Below are 25,766 nucleotides of genomic sequence, written 5' to 3'. Positions count from 1 at the left end.
GTCCATGTGAATCTCAGCGACTGATGCCACGAACAGATGTACACTGGGTAAGTGACATTTTCAGTTCGATGGCATCTGTCGCTGTAGATACACATGGTATGCATAGACTAGTAAGCAGTTAGTTCCCCATAAGCGGTGGTTTAGCCTGTAGGAGTAGAAGTTGTCTGAAATAGAGTTCTTAAAACAGCTTGACCTACTGTAGCTTGTTGTGCGGATAGCACATCTATACAGTAGTGTTTGGTGAATGTGTGAGGCGTAGACCAAGTGGCTGCCTTACATATTTCCTGCATTGGGATGTTTCCTAAAAAGGCCATTGAAGCACCTTTTTTCCTTGTTGAATGTGCCCTGGGAGTAATGGGCAGTTGTCTTTTTGCTTTAAGGTAGCAGATTTGGATGCATTTAACTATCCATCTGGCTATACCTTGTTTTGATATTGGGTTACCTGCATGAGGTTTTTGGAATGCAATAAATAGCTGTTTAGTTTTTCTGATGTTTTTTGTTCTGTCAATGTAGTACATTAATGCTCTTTTGACATCTAATGTATGTAGTGCTCTTTCAGCCACAGAATGTGGCTGTGGGAAAAAAACTGGTAGTTCTACCGTTTGATTTAGATGGAATGGTGAAATAACTTTGGGTAAAAATTTTGGATTAGGTCGTAGGACGACCTTATTTTTATGTATTTGTATAAAAGGCTCTTGTGTTGTGAACGCTTGAATTTCACTTACTCTTCTTAGAGATGTAATGGCGATGAGAAAGGCAACTTTCCAGGTTAGGAATTGTATTCCGCAAGAGTGCATGGGTTCGAAAGGTGGGCCCATGAGTCTTGTTAGAACCACGTTTAGGTTCCATGAAGGAACAGGTGGTGTTCTTGGTGGTATAATTCTTTTAAGCCCTTCTATGAATGCTTTGATAACTGGTATCCTATACAAGGAAGTTGAATATGTAGTTTGCAGGTATGCATATATTGCTGCAAGGTGTATTTTAATAGAAGAGAAGGCTAGCTTTGCTTTTTGTAAATGGAGCAAGTAATTTACTATATGTTTTGGAGTTGCGTCTAGTGGTTGTATCTGATTATGATGGCAGTACCAAACAAATCTTTTCCACTTACTTGCGTAGCAGTGTCTAGTGGATGGCCTTCTGGCCTGCTTTATGACTTCCATACACTCTTGGCTAAGTTGTAAGTGTCCGAATTCTAGGATTTCAGGAGCCAGATTGCTAGATTCAGCGATGCTGGGTCCGGGTGTCTGATCTGTTGGTTGTGTTGCGTTAACAGATCTGGTTTGTTGGGCAGTTTGATGTGTGGTACTACAGACAGATCTAGCAGTGTTGTGTACCAGGGTTGTCTTGCCCACGTTGGTGCTATTAAAATGAGTTTGAGTTTGTTTTGACTCAATTTGTTTACTAGGTAAGGAAGGAGAGGGAGAGGAGGAAAAGCGTAAGCAAATATTCCTGACCAGTTCATCCATAGGGCATTGCCTTGGGATTGCTTGTGTGGGTATCTGGACGCGAAGTTTTGGCATTTTGCGTTCTCTTTTGTTGCAAATAAGTCTATTTGTGGTGTTCCCCAGAGTGTGAAGTAGGTGTTCAGAATCTGTGGGTGGATTTCCCATTCGTGGACTTGCTGGTGATCGAGAGAGATTGTCTGCCAGCTGATTCTGGATCCCCGGAATAAACTGTGCTATTAGACCAATTTGATGGTGGATTGCCCACTTCCATATTTTTTGAGCTAACAAGCTTAACTGCGTTGAATGTGTTCCTCCTTGTTTGTTTAGATAATACATCGTTGTCATGTTGTCTGTTTTGACAAGGATGTATTTGTGGGTTATGATTGGTTGGAAAGCTTTTAGTGCTTGAAAAACTGCTAATAATTCTAGATGATTTATATGCAGTTTTGTTTGATGTATGTTCCATTGTCCTCTTATGTTGTGTTGATTGAGATGTGCTCCCCACCCTGTCATGGAAGCATCTGTTGTTATTACGTACTGTGGCACTGGGTCTTGGAAAGGCCGCCCTATGTTTAAATTTATACTGTTCCACCATAGAAGCGAGAGGTAAGTTTGGCGGTCTAGCAACACCAGATCTAGAAGGTGACCCTGTGCTTGAGACCACTGTGAGGCTAGGCACTGTTGTAAGGGCCTCATGTGCAGTCTTGCGTTTGGGACAATGGCTATGCATGAGGACATCATGCCTAGGAGCTGTAGTATTGTTCTTGCTTGTATTGTTTGGTTTGGAGACATGTGTTGAATGACCCTGTTGAAATTGTGGATCCTTTGTGGAGTTGGCGTTGCTACTCCTTTTGTCGTGTCTATTATGGCTCCTAGATATTGCTGTACTTTGCTTGGCAGAATGTTTGATTTTGCAAAGTTGACGGTGAACCCTAGTTTGTAGAGGGTTTGTATGACTTGATTTGTGTGGTTTGAGCATTGTGTGAGCGAACTGGTTTTGATTAGCCAGTCGTCTAGATACGGGAACACATGTATTTGCTGCCTTCTGATGTGTGCAGCGACTACTGCTAGGCATTTTGTGAATACTCTTGGAGCGGTTGTTAAACCAAAAGGCAATACTTTGAATTGGTAATGTATTCCTTTGAATACAAACCTTAGATATTTCCTGTGTGATTGATGTATTGGTATATGGAAATATGCGTCCTTGAGGTCTAGGGTTGTCATGTAGTCGTGTTTTTTGAGCAATGGTAACACTTCTTGTAGTGTGACCATGTGAAAGTGGTCTGATTTGATGAATGTGTTTACTACCCTGAGGTCTAGAATTGGTCTCAGTGTTTCGTCCTTTTTTGGTATCAAGAAGTACAGTGAATAAACTCCTGTGTTTATTTGTGTGCTTGGTACTAATTCTATTGCATTTTTTTGCAGTAGTGCTTGAACTTCTATCTCTAGAAGCTGTGAATGGTATTTTGATAAATTTTGTGATTTTGGTGGTATGTCTGGAGGGAATTGCATGAATTCTATGCAATAACCATGTTGGATAATTGCTAGGACCCATGTGTCTGTAGTTATTTTGTCCCATGCTTCGTAATATTGACGTATCCTCCCCCCCCACTGGTGTTGTGTGGGAGGGGTGAGTGACGTGTGAGTCACTGCTTGTTGGTAGTGGTTTTGGGGCTTTGAAATCTTCCTCTATTCCTAGGGAATTGCCCCCCTTTATACTGGCCCCGAAAACCTCCCCTGTACTGTCCCTGGTAGGTGGGCGGTGCGGACTGTGAGGTGCTAGCTTGTGTGGCCTGACCCCGAAACCCTCCTCTAAAAGGTGTTTTGCGGAAGGTGTTATAAGATCCTCTGCTCTGCGGGGAGTAGAGTGCGCCCATGGCCTTGGCAGTGTCAGTGTCCTTCTTGAGCTTTTCTATGGCTGAGTCGACCTCCGGACCGAACAGAAGTTTCTCGTTTACTGGCATGTTAAGCACTGCCTGCTGAATTTCTGGCTTGAATCCAGACGTTCTGAGCCATGCGTGCCTACGGATGGTAACCGACGTATTAATGGTCCTTGCGGCCGTGTCCGCTGCATCCATGGAGGAGCGTATTTGATTGTTGGAAATGTTTTGACCCTCCTCAACAACCTGTTTTGCTCTTTTTTGCAGATCTTTTGGGAGATGTTCAATGAGATGCTGCATCTCATCCCAGTGGGCTCTGTCGTATCGCGCTAGCAGCGCTTGTGAATTTGCGATGCGCCACTGGTTTGCTGCTTGGACAGCAACCCTCTTCCCGGCTGCATCGAACTTCCTGCTTTCTTTATCTGGGGGAGGTGCATCCCCAGAAGTGTGTGAATTTGCCCGTTTTCTGGCAGCCCCTACCACCACAGAATCTGGTGGCAGCTGAGAGGTGATGAATACAGGGTCCGTAGGAGGCGCCTTATACTTTTTGTCCACCCTAGGCGTCACTGCCCTACTTTTAACTGGCTCCTTGAAAATGTCCTTTGCATGGCGTAGCATGCCTGGGAGCATCGGCAGGCTTTGGTAGGAGCTGTGGGTTGAAGAGAGGGTGTTAAATAAAAAATCATCCTCTACTTGTTCCGAGTGTAGTTCCACATTATGGAATAGTGCTGCTCTAGCCACCACTTGTGAGTAGGCTGTGCTGTCTTCCGGTGGTGATGGCCTAGTTGGGTATGTGTCTGGGCTGTTATCAGACACTGGTGCGTCGTACAAGTCCCACGCATCCTGATCTTGGTCATCGTGGCTCATGGCGGTGTGAGCTGGCGAATGTGACGGGGTGTAAGTTGGCGAAGCCGGAGTTACAGGTGGAGGCGAGGGAGGAGGTGTTACCTTTTGTGCTGTTTGTTGCTGAGGAGTAAACTGAAGCGTTCTCTTTCGTTTGACAGGTGGAAGGGTACTGATCTTCCCAGTCCCCTGCTGGATAAAGATACGCTTTTGCGTGTGATCCACGTCAGTGGATTGCAGTTCTTGTTCAAATCTATGTTTCTTCATTTGTGAAGACATAGAATGCTCTTCAGTATAGGAGCCTGAAACAGGGTCTGATGTCGCTTTTTTCGGCTCCGAAAACCCTGTTGATTGTTTTTTCGGCTCCGAGGTAACCTTCCTCTTTTTCTGTGCCGAAAATTCTTGGCCTCTATGGTCTTCGGCGCCACTGTCTCGGCGTCGATCCGTGTCGACACCGAACTCTCGGTGTCGATGCTTCTGTTTAGCACTCTCTCGGTCCCGAGGAGGCTGCGTGCCGGTGTCTCGACCGAAGTCGGACGATCTCGACACTGAATGGGCCTTTTTCGGTGCCGATTGTTGGTCACCGAGAATTTGGGTGGAGCCATGGCCGGTTGGCAGTGGCGTCCCCTGGGCCTTCTTTCCTTTTTTAAGTTCTGATCTCGACGTCTTACTCACAGTTTTTGTAGAGTCTAGCTCGTCGGAGTCTGAATCCTGGATGGAAAAGGATTCCTCCTGTTCCTCTTCTGTCTCGAACTGTCGACGCTCCTTTGGCGTGGACGCCATCTGCAGTCTTCTCGCTCGACGGTCGCGCAGAGTTTTTCGGGACCGGAACGCCTCACAGGCCTCACAGGATTCTTCGCTGTGCTCGGGTGACAGGCACAGGTTACATACCAAGTGTAGGTCCGTATAGGGATATTTGTTGTGGCATTCGGGGCAGAATCGAAACGGGGTCCGTTCCATCGGCGTTGTTCTCCACGCGGTCGGGCCGACTAGGCCCCGACGGGGTGCCGAAATCTACCCCGAAGGGCACCGAAGCGCTTCGATGTTCAACGCGTCGTCGTATGTGTCTATCTCGAACCGGATCGCAACGATACCGTCGAAAATCTTCTGGTTTCAGCTATCTTTCCGTTCCGAAACTCGGAGCGACAGGAACACGTCCGAACCCGATGGCGGAAAGAAAACAATCGAAGATGGAGTCGACGCCCATGCGCAATGAGCACAGAAGGAGGAGTCACTCGGTCCCGTGACTCGAAAACACTTCTTCGAAGAAAAACAACTTGTAACACTCCGACCCAACACCAGATGGCGAGCTCATGCATACCATGAGTATCTACAGCGACAGATGCCATCGAACATGAAGATATTATGCTGTACTGGGCCTCCTCTAACAACAATAATAGGGTATTAGCATTAATAGGTAGGAGAAGTTGGGTAGGTGCGACAGGTTCCACATGCATGTGCACGGATGCGTAAGGTGTCACGTGTGAATGAGCAGCTCCTCGACTGCGTGGGGTCTGGTGGGCCACTAGTCCAGATGTAAACTGTTCTAACAGATCTCGATCTGGGTATTGAGCACGGCATGGTCTGTACATTCAGGACAGAAAAACACGATGGAAAGAGCAGGACAGGGGGTTGGGTGGCTGTTTGGGGACAGTTTATGGTGATAATGTCATTATGCCGTTTGATCTTTTTGTGATGTATTGATAATGGTGAGCTGTTGACCTGTAAACCTTTGAATGTTGACTTATAATAATAAAAAAAAAAAACTTTATTAAAAATACTGAACCCAGAAATCTTGGAAGACATCTTCAAGTCTAATGAGGTAAATAACTATTTACCATCGACAGGTAACAGTCTTTATGATTATAACTTATGTAATCTCTAGTCAGTATGGCCATATAAATCTGGTCTGACAAAGGTAAACCAAGAACTACTGCTAGAACTCTTAACTGAAAAAAGGTTTAAACAAGCTACTGCTAGATTTGTTAACTGAAAAAAGGTTTACACTAGACAAACAGAAAAAAATAATAATAATAAAGTGTAAAGACATTACAAGCTATCACCCGACAATGGGAATGCTTAAGTATGTTCAAACAGTTAGGATCTGCCAGTTCTATGTTTAGTTGCATGCCTGTATCTGGTACCTTTCAGAAACTCTAAAACTCAGTCCACCGCTTCAGAAAGGCTAAATGCCTGTCTCACTGGGTAGACAAATTCTGTGGAATAGACTGGTAATGTTGGGCTGTGACAAAGCAAATCAAGTAATGAATGCAATGACTGCTGCAAAAATTTTTACCCAGTTTCATTTTCTGTTCCCTCACATACAACTACAAGCTTTGAGGAATGTAACATGAAAGTTTATGTTTAGTCAGAAGTTCAATTCTTCATCAATGCTTTTGCCTTTCACACGATACAAAGTTAATACAAAAAAATAACTAGGAAAAAGATTTTTTTTTAAATACTAAAACTGGAAACAAAAACAGGACAATGAAACATCAGTTTTAAAACATAGTGGCAGTTCTTGTCATCTGGGCACTTCGTGAAAGGCACAGGAAGTGCTGTGTAGGGTGTAGCCAGGTCAAAGTTATGTTTGAGCCCAATGTGTTTGCTACTTTGGTAGTGAAACCTTACCTCTCATGTTAGGGTCGAACTCTAGGGTCAACATGGATTGGCAAGAAGTATTTGAATATGGTCTCTCTAAAGTATTAACCCTAAATTTGCAGCTGCAAACAGTGATTGTAGGTGTCCTCCCCCTCAGTCTAGCTCCCCACTTTTATTGTTATTTCTTGGAGGGTGATTTGACCTTGGGTTGTTTGCAACTTCCATGAGTCTTGTAGGAAATAAATGACTTTCTCTGTGATGCAAGAATTGTAATCTGATGGGTAAATAAATATGGTTTCTTGCGGTATTCTGATGCAGAGTTTCTCACTAGCTGCAACAGTTTGCGCTTAACGATTTCCTTATTAAGTACCAAACAATAAATAATGTGCTCTTGGGATACACTTCATCTCCATCTGAAGTTGCATCTGTCACTCACAACTGAGCCCCATTTTTTGTTTCCTACCATCTGATGGTTTTGCTGGTTCTGGAGAAACACAGATAACGTTCCTGGGAGCTTAGTATCAGCACAAATGGGTCTGCAGTGCCATTGTAGTTAAAGATCTAGTAAGAGAGGATCCCTCTGAGTTTGCACAGAACATCCTGGGTCTTTTCTGGATGTAACCGCGTACTATGTCTTCAATGCTAGCTTATGTGAGTCAGTTGGGTAGCTCAGGTTAAGTTCTGGGATGCACAAGTAATTTGTTTCCACACCTTTCTTTTGGCCATTTCTATTTGGTCTGATATAGGTCCTGAAGACAATATCTTACCCCACTTAATGATTATTTAGTCCCACTTTGGCACTCATGGAAATGTCCAGGAAAGTTACATTATTTGTGGCACGGACGATTTGTAAAACCCCTTAGGGCCCTGGGTGATTACATGTGTCATATAATTACTTCCTCTAGATTTTCAAGCCACATCCAGTTTTTGGTAATTTCCTATGCCAAGATGAATACAGGATGAGCTGTTGTCCAACTATTTCTAGATCTTTAATTATTTTCTTTGACAAAGTCACCAATGTGGTCTTATTCTTCTTGATAATCAGTTAATTATGTGTAAAATATTTATCTGCAGTTTTAGGAGGTCCTTCGTTGGTTTTTGTACTGGGGCCAAGAGTAGCCAGCCAACTGCCTACATCAGTAAAGGGTTTTTGGCTTGCCAAATAACGTTGTGTTATACAATTTTTCCACCTTTCACTGCGCAACATCTCACGGTTCAGACCACAGCTGACGTGAGCTGGGTTGTTCATGTACATCTTCAAATCTGTTGATCTGATGTCTGGATCCAGATCAGTCCACAAGACTTTGCTGTTGATGATGCTGTAAGCTCTGCCCCAGTCTGTGAATACCAGATACAGTGGTAAAGCTTCCTTTATTTTTTCTTCCTGTGCCTGCCATCAGCACCAGCAGACCTTGGCTTGCCCCCAAGCTCCTCAGCCCTCTACCAGCGCTCTCCTTTTCCCGCCTCCTTCCCGCCTCCCCAAGGCCTATTTTATGAAGGCCGCAGCACGATCCTAGTTGATCAGGCCTCCTGCTCTCCCGCAGACACCTGCCCGACCTGCTCAGGCTCCTGTCCTGAGAGAGGCCAAGGAGCAAGTAACAGCCAGCAGCCTGTAGACCCTGGTAGCAGGCCCCTGTGCCTGCCACCAGCAGGCCTCCCCCAGGTTTGTCGGCTCTCTACCCGGGCCCTCCTTTTCCCACCTCCCGCTTCGCCCTTTTCCGGTCTGCCTGGCTCCCGCCTCCCCAGCAGCGCCCCTCCATGAGGCCTATTTAATTAAGGCTGCCGTGTAGCAGACGAGCGCACCGAGCGTGCCGCTTGGGCTCTGAAGGCATGGTAAAGACCTCCCACCATCTGTTGTTACTCCGCAGATGAGCTCCTGGTCCTCGACACCGGACGCAGAGACTCCCATTGCTGCATGTCATCCACACGCTCCTCCGAAGTACCTTTCGCCTGGCGCCACTGCCACTTCTCCCACCTCACAGGACTACCTACCCACACAGGCCCTAACACCGCTACCTCCCATAAGACCACCATCAACCCAGAACCGCTACACTGCATCCTGCTTAAAGCCCACCCCCTCAGCAAACATGCCACAAAATTCTGGGACACCATCACAACCCTCACCCCAGACGTCTCGATCAACAAAGCATGGCTCAACCCAGACATCACCACCGCCACCCCCGACGGATACAAGAGGATTCACTGGGACAGCCCCAACAAGCACAGCAGAGAAATCACCATAATATTCAAGGACACCATGCAATGCTCCGCCAGAGCGATGACCCAACACCGGTTATGGATCACCTCAACTTCCTACTTCGCACTGACGCCAAGACAGCCATAAGAGGTACCCTCACATAAAAGCCACCAGGACCCAGGCAAGCATTCTGTGACGCCATCAGCAACATCACTGCCCCCCTCGACTCCCTCCACTACATGCTGCTCGGTGACCTCAACTTCCACATCAAGGACCACAAGGACGTCAACTTCACATCCCTACTGGAGAACCTCAACATCGGACTCACACAACTAGTCTCCAAACTCACCCACAGACCCGGACCCGCCCTCAACACCATCTTCTCCTCCAGTGACAGAATCAAATTCACCCACACTACAGAACTCTCCTGGACCAACCACTCTATCGTCCATTTCACCACCTCGGAGACCCAGCACACAATCAGTAAGCACCAAAGAACCACCCACCGCTGCTGGGGAAAAGTAACAGAGAGGCAATGGATACAGGCTCTCAGCACCACAGCATTAGACATGTCAGCCAACCTTGACCAGGCTCCCCACCACTATGACCAAGGGGAAACAGCAGCACTGATTCTCATCGACAGGCTCCACAACATTGGCATCCAAGAACACGCCATCAAGTGGATCATCTCATTCCGCTCAAGACGCACCCAGAGCATCAGTCTTCATCCCTTCACCTCCGCTCCCAAGAAAATCACATGCACTGTCCCCCAAGGATCATCCCTCAGCCCCACCCTGTTCAACATCTACATGACCTCCCTATCGGACATAGTCAGTTCCCACAGACTCAAAACCATCTCCTACACAGACGACACATAGCTCGTCTTCTCGCTCAGCCAGGAAACCCTGTAACTTCAAAACCAACTTACACAACACCATGATCGACACAGCCGACAGGATGGGAGGCAGCTGCCTCAAGCTGAAATCCTACAAAACCGAGGTACTGATCTTTGGAAGGAACACATTTGCTTGGGACCACAGCTGGTGGCCAGAAAAACTCGGACCCGCTCCCACTCCGGCCAAACATGCTTGCAATCTCAGCATAATCTAGAACAGCCAACTGACCATGAAACAACAAGTGAACGCAGTTGCCTCCTTCTGGTTCCACATGCTCTGAAAGATCTTTAGATGTATCCCAGAAAACACCAGAAAGATCATCGCACAAGCCCTCGTCACCAGCCACCTTGACTACGGCAATGCACTCTACATTGGTATCTCCTCAGAAGACTCCAGACGATACATAATGCAGCAGCCAGACTCATCCGGATCTCCCCAAGCATTCCCACATCACTCTGCACCTCAGGAAACTCCACAACACCCTGTGCAGAAAAGATGTCAGTTCAAGATGCTCACACACGCCTACAAGGCCTCCCACAAACAACAAGGACCTTCCTACATAAACCAACGGCTGTGCTTTCATCTTCCCTCGAGACACCTGCGCTCCATATCACTCACCCTTGCGCATGTCCCCCTCATCCATCGCTCCTGAAGCGGCAGGCATGCTTTCTCCTACATCGCCTCCAGGGCCTGGAATGACCTGCACCTCCCAACGGCACCTTCACTGGCAGTCTTCAGAAAGCAACTCAAGACCTCGCTTTTCAACGCAGACACAGCAACCTCCAGAGCCCAGATACCCCTAGGGGTGATAGTGATGCGCTTCAAAAAAGACTGATTGATTTCTTCTTGAATTTCTATACTTTATGAAGCAGGATGAACACTTGGTCATGACCGGTTGGAGCAGGATGGGCATATGGACAAGCCTTTTTTTCTTTCAAACAGCTTTCACAGGATTATACAAGTTTTGTGCTACAATACGGTTTAAGCTGGGACAAGATGCATTTAGTATATATTTGTGAGTTACATTCAGCGGTACCAACTTCGGTTTGATTTGCTCCTCTTTTTTTGGACTGGTGTGATTGTGCTCTCATGTCATGAGTTTAGTAATTCGTGTGCACAGGTAAATCCACTGAATGTGGTCCTAACGACTGGGTTACATTAGTCTGACAGCAGACAAACACGGAGGTGGAACCATGTTTCATGTTGGAGCTTAGTTGCTGATCTATTTGGCAACAGTTCAAGTAATATTAATAAAGTTGACCCATGCCTCTGCAGTTACCAACTTTCCTCTAATGCTGTAAACTTTACATGCAAGATCATATGATAAGTCTAATAGGAAGATTTTATTCAGTTAAATAACTGCAAAAGGGCTAAATGTGTTTAGTGTAGTACTGTGTGACAGACATTAGCGGTTAACAAAAAATAGTGAACTGAATGGACAACCAAGAAACTTACCAATCGTAAGATCATGGACTGGCTGAAACCGCTTGTCTGTGAACTGTAACAATAAGCATGATTTCCCAACACCTGGAAGACAAAATACATTTCTAACTAATAATGATAATCAATTGAAAACAGTACCATAACGTACATTGAAACAGACCAGTTCATAAAACATGCTCAAAACAACATCACATATCTGAAATCAAAAATGCTTTGAAAATTTAGTTTAAAATAAAATAGCCTTTTCAGTGTCTTAATGCTACAACTTAAATGCATCAAGAAGAAAATAAGACAAAAATGAGCTTAAGTGTTGTGTCCCTCATTTCTAATAAAACAAGGATGCTAACCTATTAAGGGACAATGAGAACATTGGAAGTTGAGAATGTTTTGTGGGTTTGAGAGTCAACATTTGCCTTAGGAAATATTTCTGACATGTATGTATCATTATCTAGAGTTATCTCGCATCCACCACAATCCTGCCCAAAAGCTGATGAACAATGCTAAAAAATAATATCAAAATAAGACATTCAAATGTTTAGGATACAGAGAAATGTGTTTGATTGAATTAAGTGATCTGGCTTTGGCACTTCCACAAAATAGTGGTGTTTCACAAATGTAATGGGTTCTAGTTATGATTTCAGAGCTGCAAACAAGAACAATGTTAGGAGTAGTACAAATAAAGTATTACAGAACAAGATTTATTCATGTGCAAGAAAGCTGGAACATTCACAAACATCCTTGTAAAATTAAAGTCAAATTTGCAACCACCTTATTTTGAGCAGAAATATGGCATACCTCCACTTAGTTCAAGTGCTGTATTGCGTGTTATCTGAAAAAATGTAAGTTACTTTTATAAAAAACTATTCAGCAGTCACAAAGCCTGCAATTCACAAACACACAGGTTTTTGAGACCTCAAAATAGTGTGCTGCAATTTCCAATAAACACCTTGTGAGCCATAAAGAATCACAAAGGCCAGAGAGTATGAATTGGGTGTCTGTCATTTACGAATAGTTGATACACTGAAACTGATTGATTTCCAACCAATCCCAAATCCTTGACCTGTTACTGAGGCCTGAAAGGAGTAGCAACACATTCATAAAGTGCAAGTTGACCCTGAGGCACAGCTTCCATACTGTGAATGGTGTCTGTTGGCATTCATAGGCACCTTACGTTACGCAGCCTCTCAGATGGGCCATCCTTGTTCCTTGTCAGACAAGTTGTTAGCAGATATATTGTGCTATGAAAGAAAGGGTGTTAGGCCCAGAGTCCACAACTGACGCCATGGTAGAAAATACCGTAAACTGTTTGTCCTGTGAAAACGTCAATCCACTCTCTACCAACAGCAGGTTTTTAGTAGTAAACGTGCTCTATTTAGTTAGTGAACAATCTGTGATTACACCTGGATATCCCCCAAAACTATGATTCTAGATTTCACTTACTCGCTTCCTCCATCTACTCTCACACCCTCAACCCGACCTCTTCTGCAGATCTCCAAAATATTCCCACTCTTTTCAAACTCAAGAAAAGAAATCAGGAGTTGCCGTTTTCACCAAATGAAAGTATGAGGTTTTTATATTGTTTTCTGATGCCCGGTTGATTGCTGAGAAGTTACAGAACTGAACCAGTCTATACATATTAGACAACTGGTCAGGGTGATCCAGAGGCAGCAAAAGCTGCACCGGTAATCACATCTTTACTGCTGCTTCATATGCCAGTCCATTTCTGCGTGCCTTCCAATCTGCACTTTCAATGTTACATTTTTTTATTTTTTTATTAATAATTGTTACTTTTTGGAAGACACAACATTAGCTGGTTTTGTCAGCAAAGAGGACCACTACTCAGAACAGCTTTTTCCCTATAAGGGTGCTCCTGTCTGCTTGAAGCATGACAGTTTCACCTTTGCTAAAGAAACCATCATTAGATGCTGGAAATCCCACAAATTGTAACCTACTTCATTACACCCATTTGTTATCAAGGTCTTGAAGGCTCATGCCACGATTTAACAAACAGACTATCTGCAGTTCAATAACTTTCTAGAAAAAACGGAATGCCGGTTTTTAGAGGCACTGAGAAACAAAACAATCTCCTTGCAGAATTTTAAGATTTGTGCATAGCTTCTGATGGCAGCAGTGTGCCTGTGTCCTGGTTCTCTTGGATCGTTCAGCAGCATGTTAAACTAACTACTATGCGGTTTTGCAGAACCATTGTTGATCAACTCAATTGGGTCTTCCGATTGTGGCAGCATTTTCCATCTATTCTACCAGTCTCGTCTTTTATGGAGAATCCGGTCTTGTTTTACTAAATCCCAGCAGAATTTCTGCAACAGGAGTACTTACTGGTCCATGCTGGAATATGGAGAATCCATTTACTGTGGTATTACTCAGGGAATAATTCCTACAAGACCCGGTACTCTGAAACTTGTGAAGTAAATGGTGCTTACAGATTTAGCTCTGCTTTGACTCAACCTCATGTTCTGCACCGTTTTGCAGTCTCTCCTTGGGATAATTGTACGTACAATTACATTGCTCCTAAAACAGTATATAGTATGGACCATCATCAAGGGCAACCCTTGCCCTTATATTCTCTCTCTCACACACACACACACACTCCTTGCATTCTCTCACACATTCACATGACCAACTTTTGCACAGAGAATTCAAAGGTGGTTTGAGTATCTATGTGCTGCTTTGGGTCGTAGAAGAGGCACTGTATCCATCTTCATTATGCTAATGATAACCTGCGATTCAAAAAGCAATTTAAAAACTTGACTTCTCTACAAATATTTCGCTTAACTACCTAGTAACTTGTAACCTGGCAAATGGTAAGGAACTAATTTGGGGGTAAGGGTATGAAAGTTCCACAGAATTTAAAAATCAAATGTACACGTACACAAACAAGTTTGAGTCTTCAAGAGGAACCTCGTCATCTTAACAGGTCTAAACCTAGGATACAGGCTATGAAAGCAGGAGTCATATAATTAACAATCTTGGAATACCAAGGAACAGAAAGGCAGAAAGTTTTTCCAGATGGGTGAAGGATCCAAACCAGTAACTACTTGGTATAACGTTTAAGGGACAAGCTTCGCACTTTAACATTTTCATGCACTAATACATTAAAGAAAGTCCATACAACTGGTAAACAGTAGAATCGGCAGAGGTTTCAGGGGCTTTTAAAATGATAATTTCCTCACGAATGACAGGGTCCAAAAAAATGTAAACAAAAAGAAAAGCAAAAAAAAAACACACATCAGGTATAGATTACTTCCGCATGGGTAAGTGGGACTCCACACCAAAAATATAAATATCTAGATAGCCTATATCCACTAAAATTCTATAGACAGTACTTTTTTAATTTAGTTAGAATTATCAGACTCATATTGAAAAGAAGCAAATATGCGATGGACTTTATTGGATAGGTTATTTAAGTGAATTATTTCTGCACAACCTTTTTTTTCCTTCGAGAGATTACAGCTTAATTAATTAATCAATAGAAGCTCAGTAGCTAAGAATACTTTCAAGTTGTGAAAAGATGCTGATATGGTGGCTTAATTCTTAAAGTCAGATATATATATGATCAAATTATTTTTTGTTCCTGTTCAGGGTGCCAGTATTATTTAAAGTCAAAGTTAATTGTTCAAGAAATCAAACGGAGTAGCAGGCCATCTGCCGTAAATAGCAAAATATTGCACCTTTTACCACTGCATCTAATTTATCGATGGAAAGAAATCAAGCAATATTTTCTTTAAAAAAAAAAAAAAAAAAAAAAAAACACTTTGGCTTCAGCTTACTTAGTGTAGCAATGGCAGTTTAAATGGGATTCGTTCTCAAGATGTATGTGTGGGAGGAATCTCTACCAAATTGGTGTTTATGTGGCTAAACCTGTGATTTTGTGCATACAGGCACGTAAACAAATCATACATTTTGCTTTCCTGAAGCAAAAAACAGCTAATGTAAAAGAAACCTTAACAGTAGTCAGTTATTTTCAATAGATGTGCCAAAGGCAGTACAGAGATTTGAGAAAGGATTGCCAAATATAGTGATGACCCATTTGTGAATCAAGTGTAAGCTTTTACCTCCTATCTTAAGTAAGAACGCCATATGTTTGCATGAGTGAACAAGGTCCTGATCAGGAAACTACTTGCACAAGGGTGGTTGAACAAATCATTAAATGGCAAAGCTCCTTCTCATCTAGGAGTGGTCACAAGATTTGGAAAACTGTTAATCAACTGCAACCAGAAAAGAGCACGAGTTTCACCAAAGTTTAGCCCCAGTGAGGTCCACGAAAAGAAAGTGCAATTTCATTATTTTGTATTTATTATTTTTGTACACCATTAACCCTTTAATACTGAGCATGAGCAATACCCCTAACGATCTTCTAACAACTCCCTTCATGCCTGGTTAGCTCACATCCGGTTTTCAGACAAACCACTGCTCTTAGAAAAAAAAACATATTAGGGGTTCTTTGGCAATTATTTCGAGGGTAAAGGGTTTCCTAGTTATGGAGTCGAGTGTTTCAAACAATTCAATCCCCTTTGATCACCTGCACAAAGCCAGTCTTTAATTCCAGCAATTAAACTCATGAACACGTACCACAAAGCTGCAACACCATACATAAAAACAGGAAGAATAGGAGAGGTTCAAATAGTGTTCGATATTATGACAATCCAACATACCCAGAGAGTAAAGATAACCTGTACACGAGCCAAATGTATTGCTCAGTGAAGCCCAGCTCCTCTTTCCCTACAGCAGTGCTCTATGTGACTTCTGGACAACAGTAATTTTTGGATGTAACTTTCGAGCAAACATTTCAGTGATAACCCTTCGTCAAGAAAACTGATGGCAGGGAACTTCAATCTATTTGTGGATTCAAGCGAATACTTCAATGACAAACTAATGGGGAATTTGGGGGAAGGGGAGGGGAAGAGGGGGAGGTAACTTTAAGAACCTCAATTAGATTACGCCACTACAAATCATTCATAATATCGAAGCTCTTAACCGAGAAGTGCAATCCCTACTCATCTCACATCTGCTGATTGTATTCCACCTTTTTAACATCAGCTGTAACCCGTAGCTTAGTTAAAAATCCAACCTTATTACACGCAGGTGACCAGGGCTGGCATTAGAGTTGTTGGCGCCCAGTGCAACAGTCTTTTTTGGCACCTCTTTCCCCAACCCCCCCATGACCTCCTTCCAGCCTCGGATTGGCAAGGCAAGTAATCGGTCAAGGGCCGACAGGCCTGTCTGTGGTTGAGGTCCCTTGGTAGGCCGGTTTTCTGGTGGCCCTCTCAGTCTCCGCCGCAACATACATATATCTGACCATGCACATTAAGGTCAAGCAGCCACATTGTCACAGGCAGAATGGCAATGGGTTCCTCCACCTGAGCCCAGCACGAGGAGTGCCAGCCCCCCCGGCTCCCTCCAGGAGCTGCTGCTTTGTACCCAACCAGGGATTGTATTGGGAAAGGTTGCAATCTGCCTCCTCCCTCGGGCCCAATTGTAGCCCCAATCCAACCCTGCCTCCTTCTCCATGAATTCACTACCACTCACCAACAGTGCACCTCAACTCTCCATAGCGTCTCCCTAAAATCAATTTCATTTTTTTATGGAGCTACTCAGTTTAACTCACACTCAGTTCTGTGATCTGCATGGTGCACGTTCTTTGCAGTAGACATACTAACCCTACACGCTACTTTATGATGACTCAAAATTGCTACTAGACAAAATTCGATCTCTCACCAGTAGGAACTTTAAAACACCAGAGTTATCTTGACATTGTTAATGCTGAAGACTGCTGGGCACACAAGGAAGTTAATGTGCTTTTAAACCAATAGTTATTTTTAAACACAGCAGCAAAGTCAGCCCCAGGTCCAACTGCACTGGTCGCACCACCCAAACGCCGGCCCTGCAGGCGACAGATTGATAAAATGAAAGGACCTGAATTCCAACAGACTTCTGGGACAGCTTGGATAGGACCAGGGGATGAATAAAACGAATAAGTCCGAGGATGCATCATCCCTTACGGAGATAAGGGTAGTGTTAGATTTTTAGGGTAGGTAGTGAAAAAGAGAGGAAAGTATTATTTTAAAACATGAGGGGTCCACAACATGAAGAAAAACAAAAAAAATATATATATATATATATATATATATTATAAATTAAGTTATTTTAAAAAATAATTATATCATCTTATTGTGCAAGGGAAAGGCAAGGGCAATAAAGACATGCGCACAAAAGGCATACAATTAATTAGGAGTAATGATTTAGCATTTTCATGAGGATGGGTGGTATTGCAATATGTGCACAAAACCGAATAAATCAACAAAAGTTTTTTCTGAACTTTTGTTGCAAGAAAAACGCTGCCACTTGAAAACTAACAGCGGGAAGAAAATGCAGCACACAGATAGCACAAAAATAATAATATATTGATACAACAATAGTCCCTTGAAGGGAGAGTCGAGCCCCCACCAGCAACAAGCTTCAAGCATTACTTTTAAATCAGAGAAACCAAATCACCCAGGACCATTGGCTTTAACGCTACCTTGATGAAAAAAATTGTGTTTTCCTATGTATTCCACTTTTAGTTTTACAGGAGAAAGCAAGTGAAGTAAGAAGGCACTTGGCGATGAGTTCACTTTTCTTTATTAACAACTCACATCTCCTTCATAAAGTATTGGGGTGCTAATAAGAGAAAAAAAGCACATAACTCTCCGACAAACACCTTTCCACAACTCAACATTCAAAGAACTCTCTAAGTTGTGAAGATCAGAGGACCACCAATGCCAAGCTTTCAGCTGCTGTGCTCCTCGCAGAGTCGTTCTTCTTTAAGGGGATTTAGACCTGTAATCAGTGAATGCTCTCTCAGACTACACACCTAGAGTTTCAAAACAGACTAAAGACTGCTAGAATTATTTTTAAAAGAAACACGTCTACCTCAATTTAGCTAAAAAGGTAACAAAATGGCCAACGCATCAAGCATATTAACAGATTACTTATTCAGGAAGGAGCAAATCAAAACGTTCTAAAATTAGTTAACTTTAAATTTGTAATGCAGGCCCTTTTCCCATGTTTAAAAATCTTCTGGGGAAAGGTTGGTGCAAAATGGAACTTAATTAGAAGGGGGGGGAGTAATGCTCAACGAAGGAGAATCGTAATTTCTCCACTTCTTTATCTCAAAAAAAAAAAAAAAAAAAAAAAAATTCTACCTCCTACCATTCTCTACCACCACTGCATGTTCAACGGGTGGTCTTTAGGTTGTTACCTGCCATAGCAAGAACTTTTTTCAAAAACTCAAGCGACCAACTGAAAAAATATCGAGGATAGGGGACTTTAGTTTTAACAGCAACCCTTTCAGCATAATGCTGGTTCCGAAAAGGTGGGAGCCCGTTTCCTTCAAGACTAATTTTAAAAAGGTTATTGATACACACATATCCTTTGATAGAAATGTGGTAGTGTGAACGCTGAATTTATTAGTAATGATGTTTATGTATTTTGGATTATGAATCTGCATAGAATTTGACTAACATAGAAAGTAATGTGACATGAAATATGTGCCCACTTGAGTGGGTGATATTAAAGTACGAAACTTCATTATTAAATGTTTATTAATAAAAGTGCCTACGTTTAGGTTATTGTAGTAATGTATTATATTAATGATTTTGCATTATGTATTTGCTTTAATAATTATAGGCCTTAAGTTAGTGAGGTTTTGGGCCTAGTTTGCATGGCCTCATGTTAAACTGCCCTGTTTAAATAATACTCTGGGAATGTACAGGGAGTGCAGAATTATTAGGCAAATGAGTATTTTGACCACATCATCCTCTTTATGCATGTTGTCTTACTCCAAGCTGTATAGGCTCGAAAGCCTACTACCAATTAAGCATATTAGGTGATGTGCATCTCTGTAATGAGAAGGGGTGTGGTCTAATGACATCAACACCCTATATCAGGTGTGCATAATTATTAGGCAACTTCCTTTCCTTTGGCAAAATGGGTCAGAAGAAGGACTTGACAGGCTCAGAAAAGTAAAAAATAGTGAGATATCTTGCAGAGGGATGCAGCACTCTTAAAATTGCAAAGCTTCTGAAGCGTGATCATCGAACAATCAAGCGTTTCATTCAAAATAGTCAACAGGGTCGCAAGAAGCGTGTGGAAAAACCAAGGCGCAAAATAACTGCCCATGAACTGAGAAAAGTCAAGCGTGCAGCTGCCACGATGCCACTTGCCACCAGTTTGGCCATATTTCAGAGCTGCAACATCACTGGAGTGCCCAAAAGCACAAGGTGTGCAATACTCAGAGACATGGCCAAGGTAAGAAAGGCTGAAAGACGACCACCACTGAACAAGACACACAAGCTGAAACGTCAAGACTGGGCCAAGAAATATCTCAAGACTGATTTTCTAAGGTTTTATGGACTGATGAAATGAGAGTGAGTCTTGATGGGCCAGATGGATGGGCCCGTGGCTGGATTGGTAAAGGGCAGAGAGCTCCAGTCCGACTCAGACGCCAGCAAGGTCGAGGTGGAGTACTGGTTTGGGCTGGTATCATCAAAGATGAGCTTGTGGGGCCTTTTCGGGTTGAGGATGGAGTCAAGCTCAACTCCCAGTCCTACTGCCAGTTCCTGGTAGACACCTTCTTCAAGCAGTGGTACAGGAAGAAGTCTGCATCCTTCAAGAAAAACATGATTTTCATGCAGGAAAATGCTCCATCACACGCGTCCAAGTACTCCACAGCGTGGCTGGCAAGAAAGGGTATAAAAGAAGGAAATCTAATGACATGGCCTCCTTGTTCACCTGATCTGAACCCCATTGAGAACCTGTGGTCCATCATCAAATGTGAGATTTACAAGGAGGGAAAACAGTACACCTCTCTGAACAGTGTCTGGGAGGCTGTGGTTGCTGCTGCACGCAATGTTGATGGTGAACAGATCAAAACACTGACAGAATCCATGGATGGCAGGCTTTTGAGTGTCCTTGCAAAGAAAGGTGGCTATATTGGTCACTGATTTGTTTTTGTTTTGTTTTTGAATGTCAGAAATGTATATTTGTGAATGTTGAGATGTTATATTGGTTTCACTGGTAATAATAAATAATTGAAATGGGTATATATTTGTTTTTTGTTAAGTTGCCTAATAATTATGCACAGTAATAGTCACCTGCACACACAGATATCCCCCTAACATAGCTAAAACTAAAAACAAACTAAAAACTACTTCCAAAAATATTCAGCTTTGATATTAATGAGTTTTTTGGGTTCATTGAGAACATGGTTGTTGTTCAATAATAAAATTAATCCTCAAAAATACAACTTGCCTAATAATTCTGCACTCCCTGTATGTCTAAAGAAATCAACTCATGTATTATTTTCAGTGCGTTGACCAAACATTAGCAGATGTCTAACTTTCTCATGAGAACTGCTTGCTAGAATGTCTTGTTTTAGACGTCGATCATTGTATAGTTTGATGCGTGAGACAGCGATGTTCCCAGGAGCTAACAATGGATGCACTGACTGGAGCACGGATGGATACTAAAATGTTACCAGACTAGCATGACGGTGGGAACGGGAGAAGAGGAGCCAAACATCGACAAGTGAAAGACAGTTTAGTTATATCCTTATTGGACTAATAGTAAACGTACGATTGATTGACCAGTGGCAACGTGGGAAGTCTGTTAGACGATTTTAACTTAGCCCAACTACCCAGAGAGAAGAGATAATTTCTACTTTGATTTCCTCCGTAAGGGATTCTATCTAACTTTATTGCTTACAATTCTGATACTGAATGCTGATTACACACTGCTTTAAATGGTTCAAATAGCTTAGAGTCCCGGTGGCTGAACCATTCCCTTCCATGGTCTGTTGCGGTTGCTGACCGAACTAATGTCCAACTGACGAAGATAATCGCAGCTTGCTGATCCATGAGGATAGGTATAACAAAATGCTATAGTGCTTGTTATAGATTATGTCTTTTGTTTCTAGGTACCAACCGCTATTTTGATAGAGCCTAGTTAGAGCTTTTCCAAATTTATGTTGACTAAATTGTTCTGCATGAAGTCCAACATGCCATTCTAATCAGTAGGTTAGTTAGGGAGACCCTGAAATGTTAACAGATTGCTATTAATAGATGATCGATGTTGCTCAGTATTTCTATTGTGCAGTTATTTTTGCTATTGATTTGTACTATGTCTCTCAAATGTTTAGTGATCAATGCATTAGCTAAATTGAGATTCTTTAGAAGATTTGGTCAACCAGTGTTGTTCTTGTATGTCTACTAGTTGGATTTGAGATTAATTAGAGGTTGTTTATTGATGTTGTTGAAAATAATGTGTTGTAATTGAGATTTGTGGTGGAATCACTATAAGCTTAGACAAAAGGTCCATTGAAACTCTGAGTCCCCTTATAAATTAACAATAAATAAAAAAAATAAGGACAGAAGCGCTAACAGAATCAAGGCAGGGCAGAGTTTCCACAGTCCTTGCGCTCAACAGTTGAGCTCCCACAACGTCCACATCCATGACTTAGATTATCGCATTACTAAGGCTCATTCATTGACAAAACAGACCACACTTTTAAATGTCAAATAACAATTAGCAGTAACCTTGCAAGTCTCTGGTACTGTGAAAATGAGCAGACACAAAATACTAATGAAGCAGAGCGTGCGGATGTCAGCATCAGCCCTTCACAGATGTTCCCAATAAAATTAGCTACTTGTGGGGAGGGGAAGATTAAGACGTAGGCAGTGAAAATTAGAACAGACTGCTAACTGTGCAACAAGATGCTCCCCAATAACACACCTGAAACCATCATAAGGAATGCCCTTAGGCGAGCAAGACACGCAGCGAGAACTACACCAAAATCACAGCACACCATAATGCAGAAGGACAGAGAGCAACTCCGCCATCAAGGCCCAATTTAGAAACTAGCTAAGTTTGGTATTCCGAATACTGGCTATCCTTTGTACACACTCGGTAATTAGTGGGAAGCGACATGACAATTATCGGCAATATTTGTTGTTGTTTGTAACCTGTAGAAATGGCCATTGGTAATGATGTTAACACAAGTGATTTCCCTATATCTACTGGTTTCCTTTGATACACATCAATACTGCCTTGTACGTGAATTGCTTGAATTAGAATGTTAACATGAAATGTTGTGTATGTAATTTAAAACTCTGTGAGGATTTCGGGACAGCTTAGCCTAAATGTGCGTTGAACATGAATAAATCTCACTTTGTTGAAAGGAAAGGTGAGAACTTCATTCCTGCTCTTGAGAAACGTTTCCACTTCTTATACTGTGCGACTCCTGCCATTGGTGTCACAACTGACAAATAAAACGGCAAGCTCCTAATGAAACCCTTGGGACGTTTTAGGTCCGTACTGTCTCTATAGGCCATTTAAATAAATATGTTAATCTAAAGCTCTCAGTCTACACTAGATCAATTCAGCATCCACAGCAACTTCTACTACATTTAACCGTTTAGGTTTCGGGGAAAGAAACGACTCTGATAAAATAAAGGAAGAAGTACAATGTCTGAAAATCTGTTCGCTTCTATTAAGGATGTTAGGAGGTGGAGCAGAAGATTAAGTCAGTGGCCTCTATATTGCCATGCGTTTTTTTCGTAAAGTGCGAAAATAGCTCAAAATAGTTCATGCTCAATCCTGTGTGAAAACGTGCATACAGTGCGATAAAATGAAGACATAGCGCTTCACGATAAATTGTGTGCCATTTGAACCTCAAGGACTCCTAGTCAAAACCGCATCTGTTTATTATGAAATGGACTGCCGACAGGACAGCACTGGAAATCGGCCCTGGTAAAAAAATATTCAAACCAGTCCCTGTAAACGAGCCTCTATACTGGGACAGGGGCTTTTAACCCGACCCTACAATGGGACAGGGGCTTTTAATGTTTGAGCATGGAAGTCCATTACATGTGAAAATAGCTCTTTAACCGGCAGACTCCCTGGAAAATACTCGAGTAACAAAATGTCGTCCAGTCAGGTCCAGACTGCTGAGCTTTTGAATATTAAATTAAGCAAGATTTATAGTCATCACTGCATATTCGAGCTCTTGAGACATAAAAATATCATTCAATATAAAAATGCTGAGTATGGGCTCCTACATTGAAGCCTACCTTCCTCAAATTTCAGTGCTCAAGCTGCAGTGCACAACAAGCAGGAATGATTTGCCCGCCACGCTTTGGTTTCACTACTAGCAGCAGCTTATATGCTACTTTATTGTTCGGGGTACAATTTCTACCCTGGCCTCACATACTAGTGAGCATCATGCGTTCTCCTTCAGCTATAGACAGGGCCACAGGAATTATGCGGCAAGAGAGGAACAAGCTATGCGGCAGGACTGGCTCATTTATGCAGAAAGAAAAAGCAAATTATACAGCATAATGCGGTACTTTTCGAAGCATTATTTCTTCACTGTTTTGTCACTGTTACACATGCTAACACTGTAAGAGTAAAAGTTTATATGTATTAACATCAGTTGAACACTAAATATAGTAATCAGCAACTGACAGCTGATCTGCCACTGCCCAACACATGCAGTACCGTTTTTAGTAATTTGATGCGTTTGAGCTAGAAACGCTTTTTTGTTAAAATCGGCAAATTCTGCAAAAGATAATGGAATATGTGGCAAGTGTGGTACATCCATAATTATGAGAAAAACGTTAGAGGCGCAGAATCACATAATTCCAATGGCCCCGTTTACAGCCAATAAGACGATGGCATGAGTCTCTTTTGTAAACACACTTAAAGGTTGCCTAATACAACTTTGCAATGTCCTCTTTGAAAATACCTAAATGTGATTCGAAGACACCTGTCGTTTGGGCACTACAAAATATTACCCAAAAAGTAATTAAAGAAAAGCCTGAACGTTTTGGTTTCACCAACCTTAGTTTTTTTTTTTTTTTTTTAAAGAAAAGTGTCTCCCAGTTTCAGAGGTAAAGGTTACTATTACTTAGGTTAAAACTTACAAAAGTTTAGTTAAGCAATTACAGTCAAAGCAGGTTATGGGTACTCTTAAATTTTAACAATCGTATCAAATCTTTAATCATGGTCTTGAAAGATACTGCTAAATTAAACCAGAGAATTACCCCAAAAAGTAATAGACGCAAGGTTTAAAAAAAAAAAAAAAATATATATATATATATATATATATATATACACACACACATACATACACACACACACACACACACCATTGCTAATTCCAAAAGAAGACTTATTTCTAATGCTGCATAGCACTCCTGATACCCATATCAAAAACGTGTTTTGTTCACAAATCAAACATACAACAGACGTTATGGAGATGGGTCAACAAAAGAGTGGATATAACCCAAAAGAGCGTTATTCAATTGTGAGGGCTTTTTAAATTTTAATTCAAGAATATCACTGGACACAGGAGAGCAAGAGAGAAAAGCCAATCACTACTTGTTCACAGCGGACTTGCATTGACCATTGTTGCTCAGCATAACTGCTTAGCGAGACTATTTAACAAACGTTAGATAGGGGTCACTGAGCCTTTCTTCCAACTTGAGTCCTGCGAGTAGCAGAACTAACATTCAAAAAGTGCACAAACTTCACACAGATTGGGATGGTGAGAAAACAGCCACATTTTCTTCAGTAACCTGACGGACAGTCATAATTCAATTCATGGAGCTACAGAAGAACTCTGTCCTGGGACACAAATGAGTACCATAACACACGTGACAGGATTCGATCTCAAACCAGAGGGTTTGTTAAGAGGATCTTCCTACTGGTGCCAGTTGGCCATTTGCCAAGTGTCCTCACAGTATTTGATTTTCCACATTCTGCCCCCTTGTGGTGCCTCTAATGATTGGGCCTCAGAATTCCACTCTGCATCTACTGCCCATTTTCATTAAAAGCTTTCTGTCTAGGAATCGTCCCTTGTTCATCTCACTATCCTTAATTTGGTGCACTACCTTGCTTGTTCCCCTCAGGTGGTGCTGTTCCAGCCATCACTGATGCCAGAGACAACTGTCTTACCTCTGCTACTCAGTGCATCTTGCAGATGTTGAAATGAATCAATTTTGGTGTTGTCGCTGGCATTTGAACAACCCTTCGCTATCCAATCCTCCTTCCTCAAAATTTTAATCTTAACTTGCTTTCCATAGTCCCCAAACAGTCAAACTTTGTGGTTACTTGAAAGGTGTCTGCCTTTATTTTCTGTACATTTTCTAGAAATTAATCTGTCCATGTTCCATGTACACAGATTCATTGTCAAATCATCAAAGGAAGCAGTGTCCTCTACCAGTCGCAATAATAACTTTTGACAAGTACTTCCAATATGTCTTTATTCCTCTACGTAAGTTTTCTTCTCTTCACTGTAGGTTGAACAGCACAAGACCAATCAAAAGATTGAGTATGTAAAGCGGTGGGTTTGGTCTTTGTGCATCAGACCTAATGCTGCCAGCTGCTCTGGGGCAGGGTGCGTATT

General features: G+C 42.3%; 1 protein-coding gene across 1 annotated transcript in view; it reads right to left on the bottom strand.

Moving 5' to 3' along the window:
- RAB2A (RAB2A, member RAS oncogene family) overlaps nt 1-25,766 on the bottom strand; it is a 266,500-nt gene that overhangs the window by 227,516 nt on the left and 13,218 nt on the right. The window contains exon 2 of the mRNA XM_069220232.1: nt 11,318-11,389. Within this exon, the coding sequence (XP_069076333.1) occupies nt 11,318-11,389 (72 nt within the window). The remainder of the gene's footprint in view (nt 1-11,317; nt 11,390-25,766) is intronic.

The sequence above is a fragment of the Pleurodeles waltl genome, chromosome 2_2 (genome assembly GCF_031143425.1).
Source record: "Pleurodeles waltl isolate 20211129_DDA chromosome 2_2, aPleWal1.hap1.20221129, whole genome shotgun sequence".
Taxonomy (NCBI): domain Eukaryota; kingdom Metazoa; phylum Chordata; class Amphibia; order Caudata; family Salamandridae; genus Pleurodeles; species Pleurodeles waltl.
Note: the sequence above shows the minus strand (reverse complement) of the source record. Positions and strands in the feature narration are given on the sequence as shown.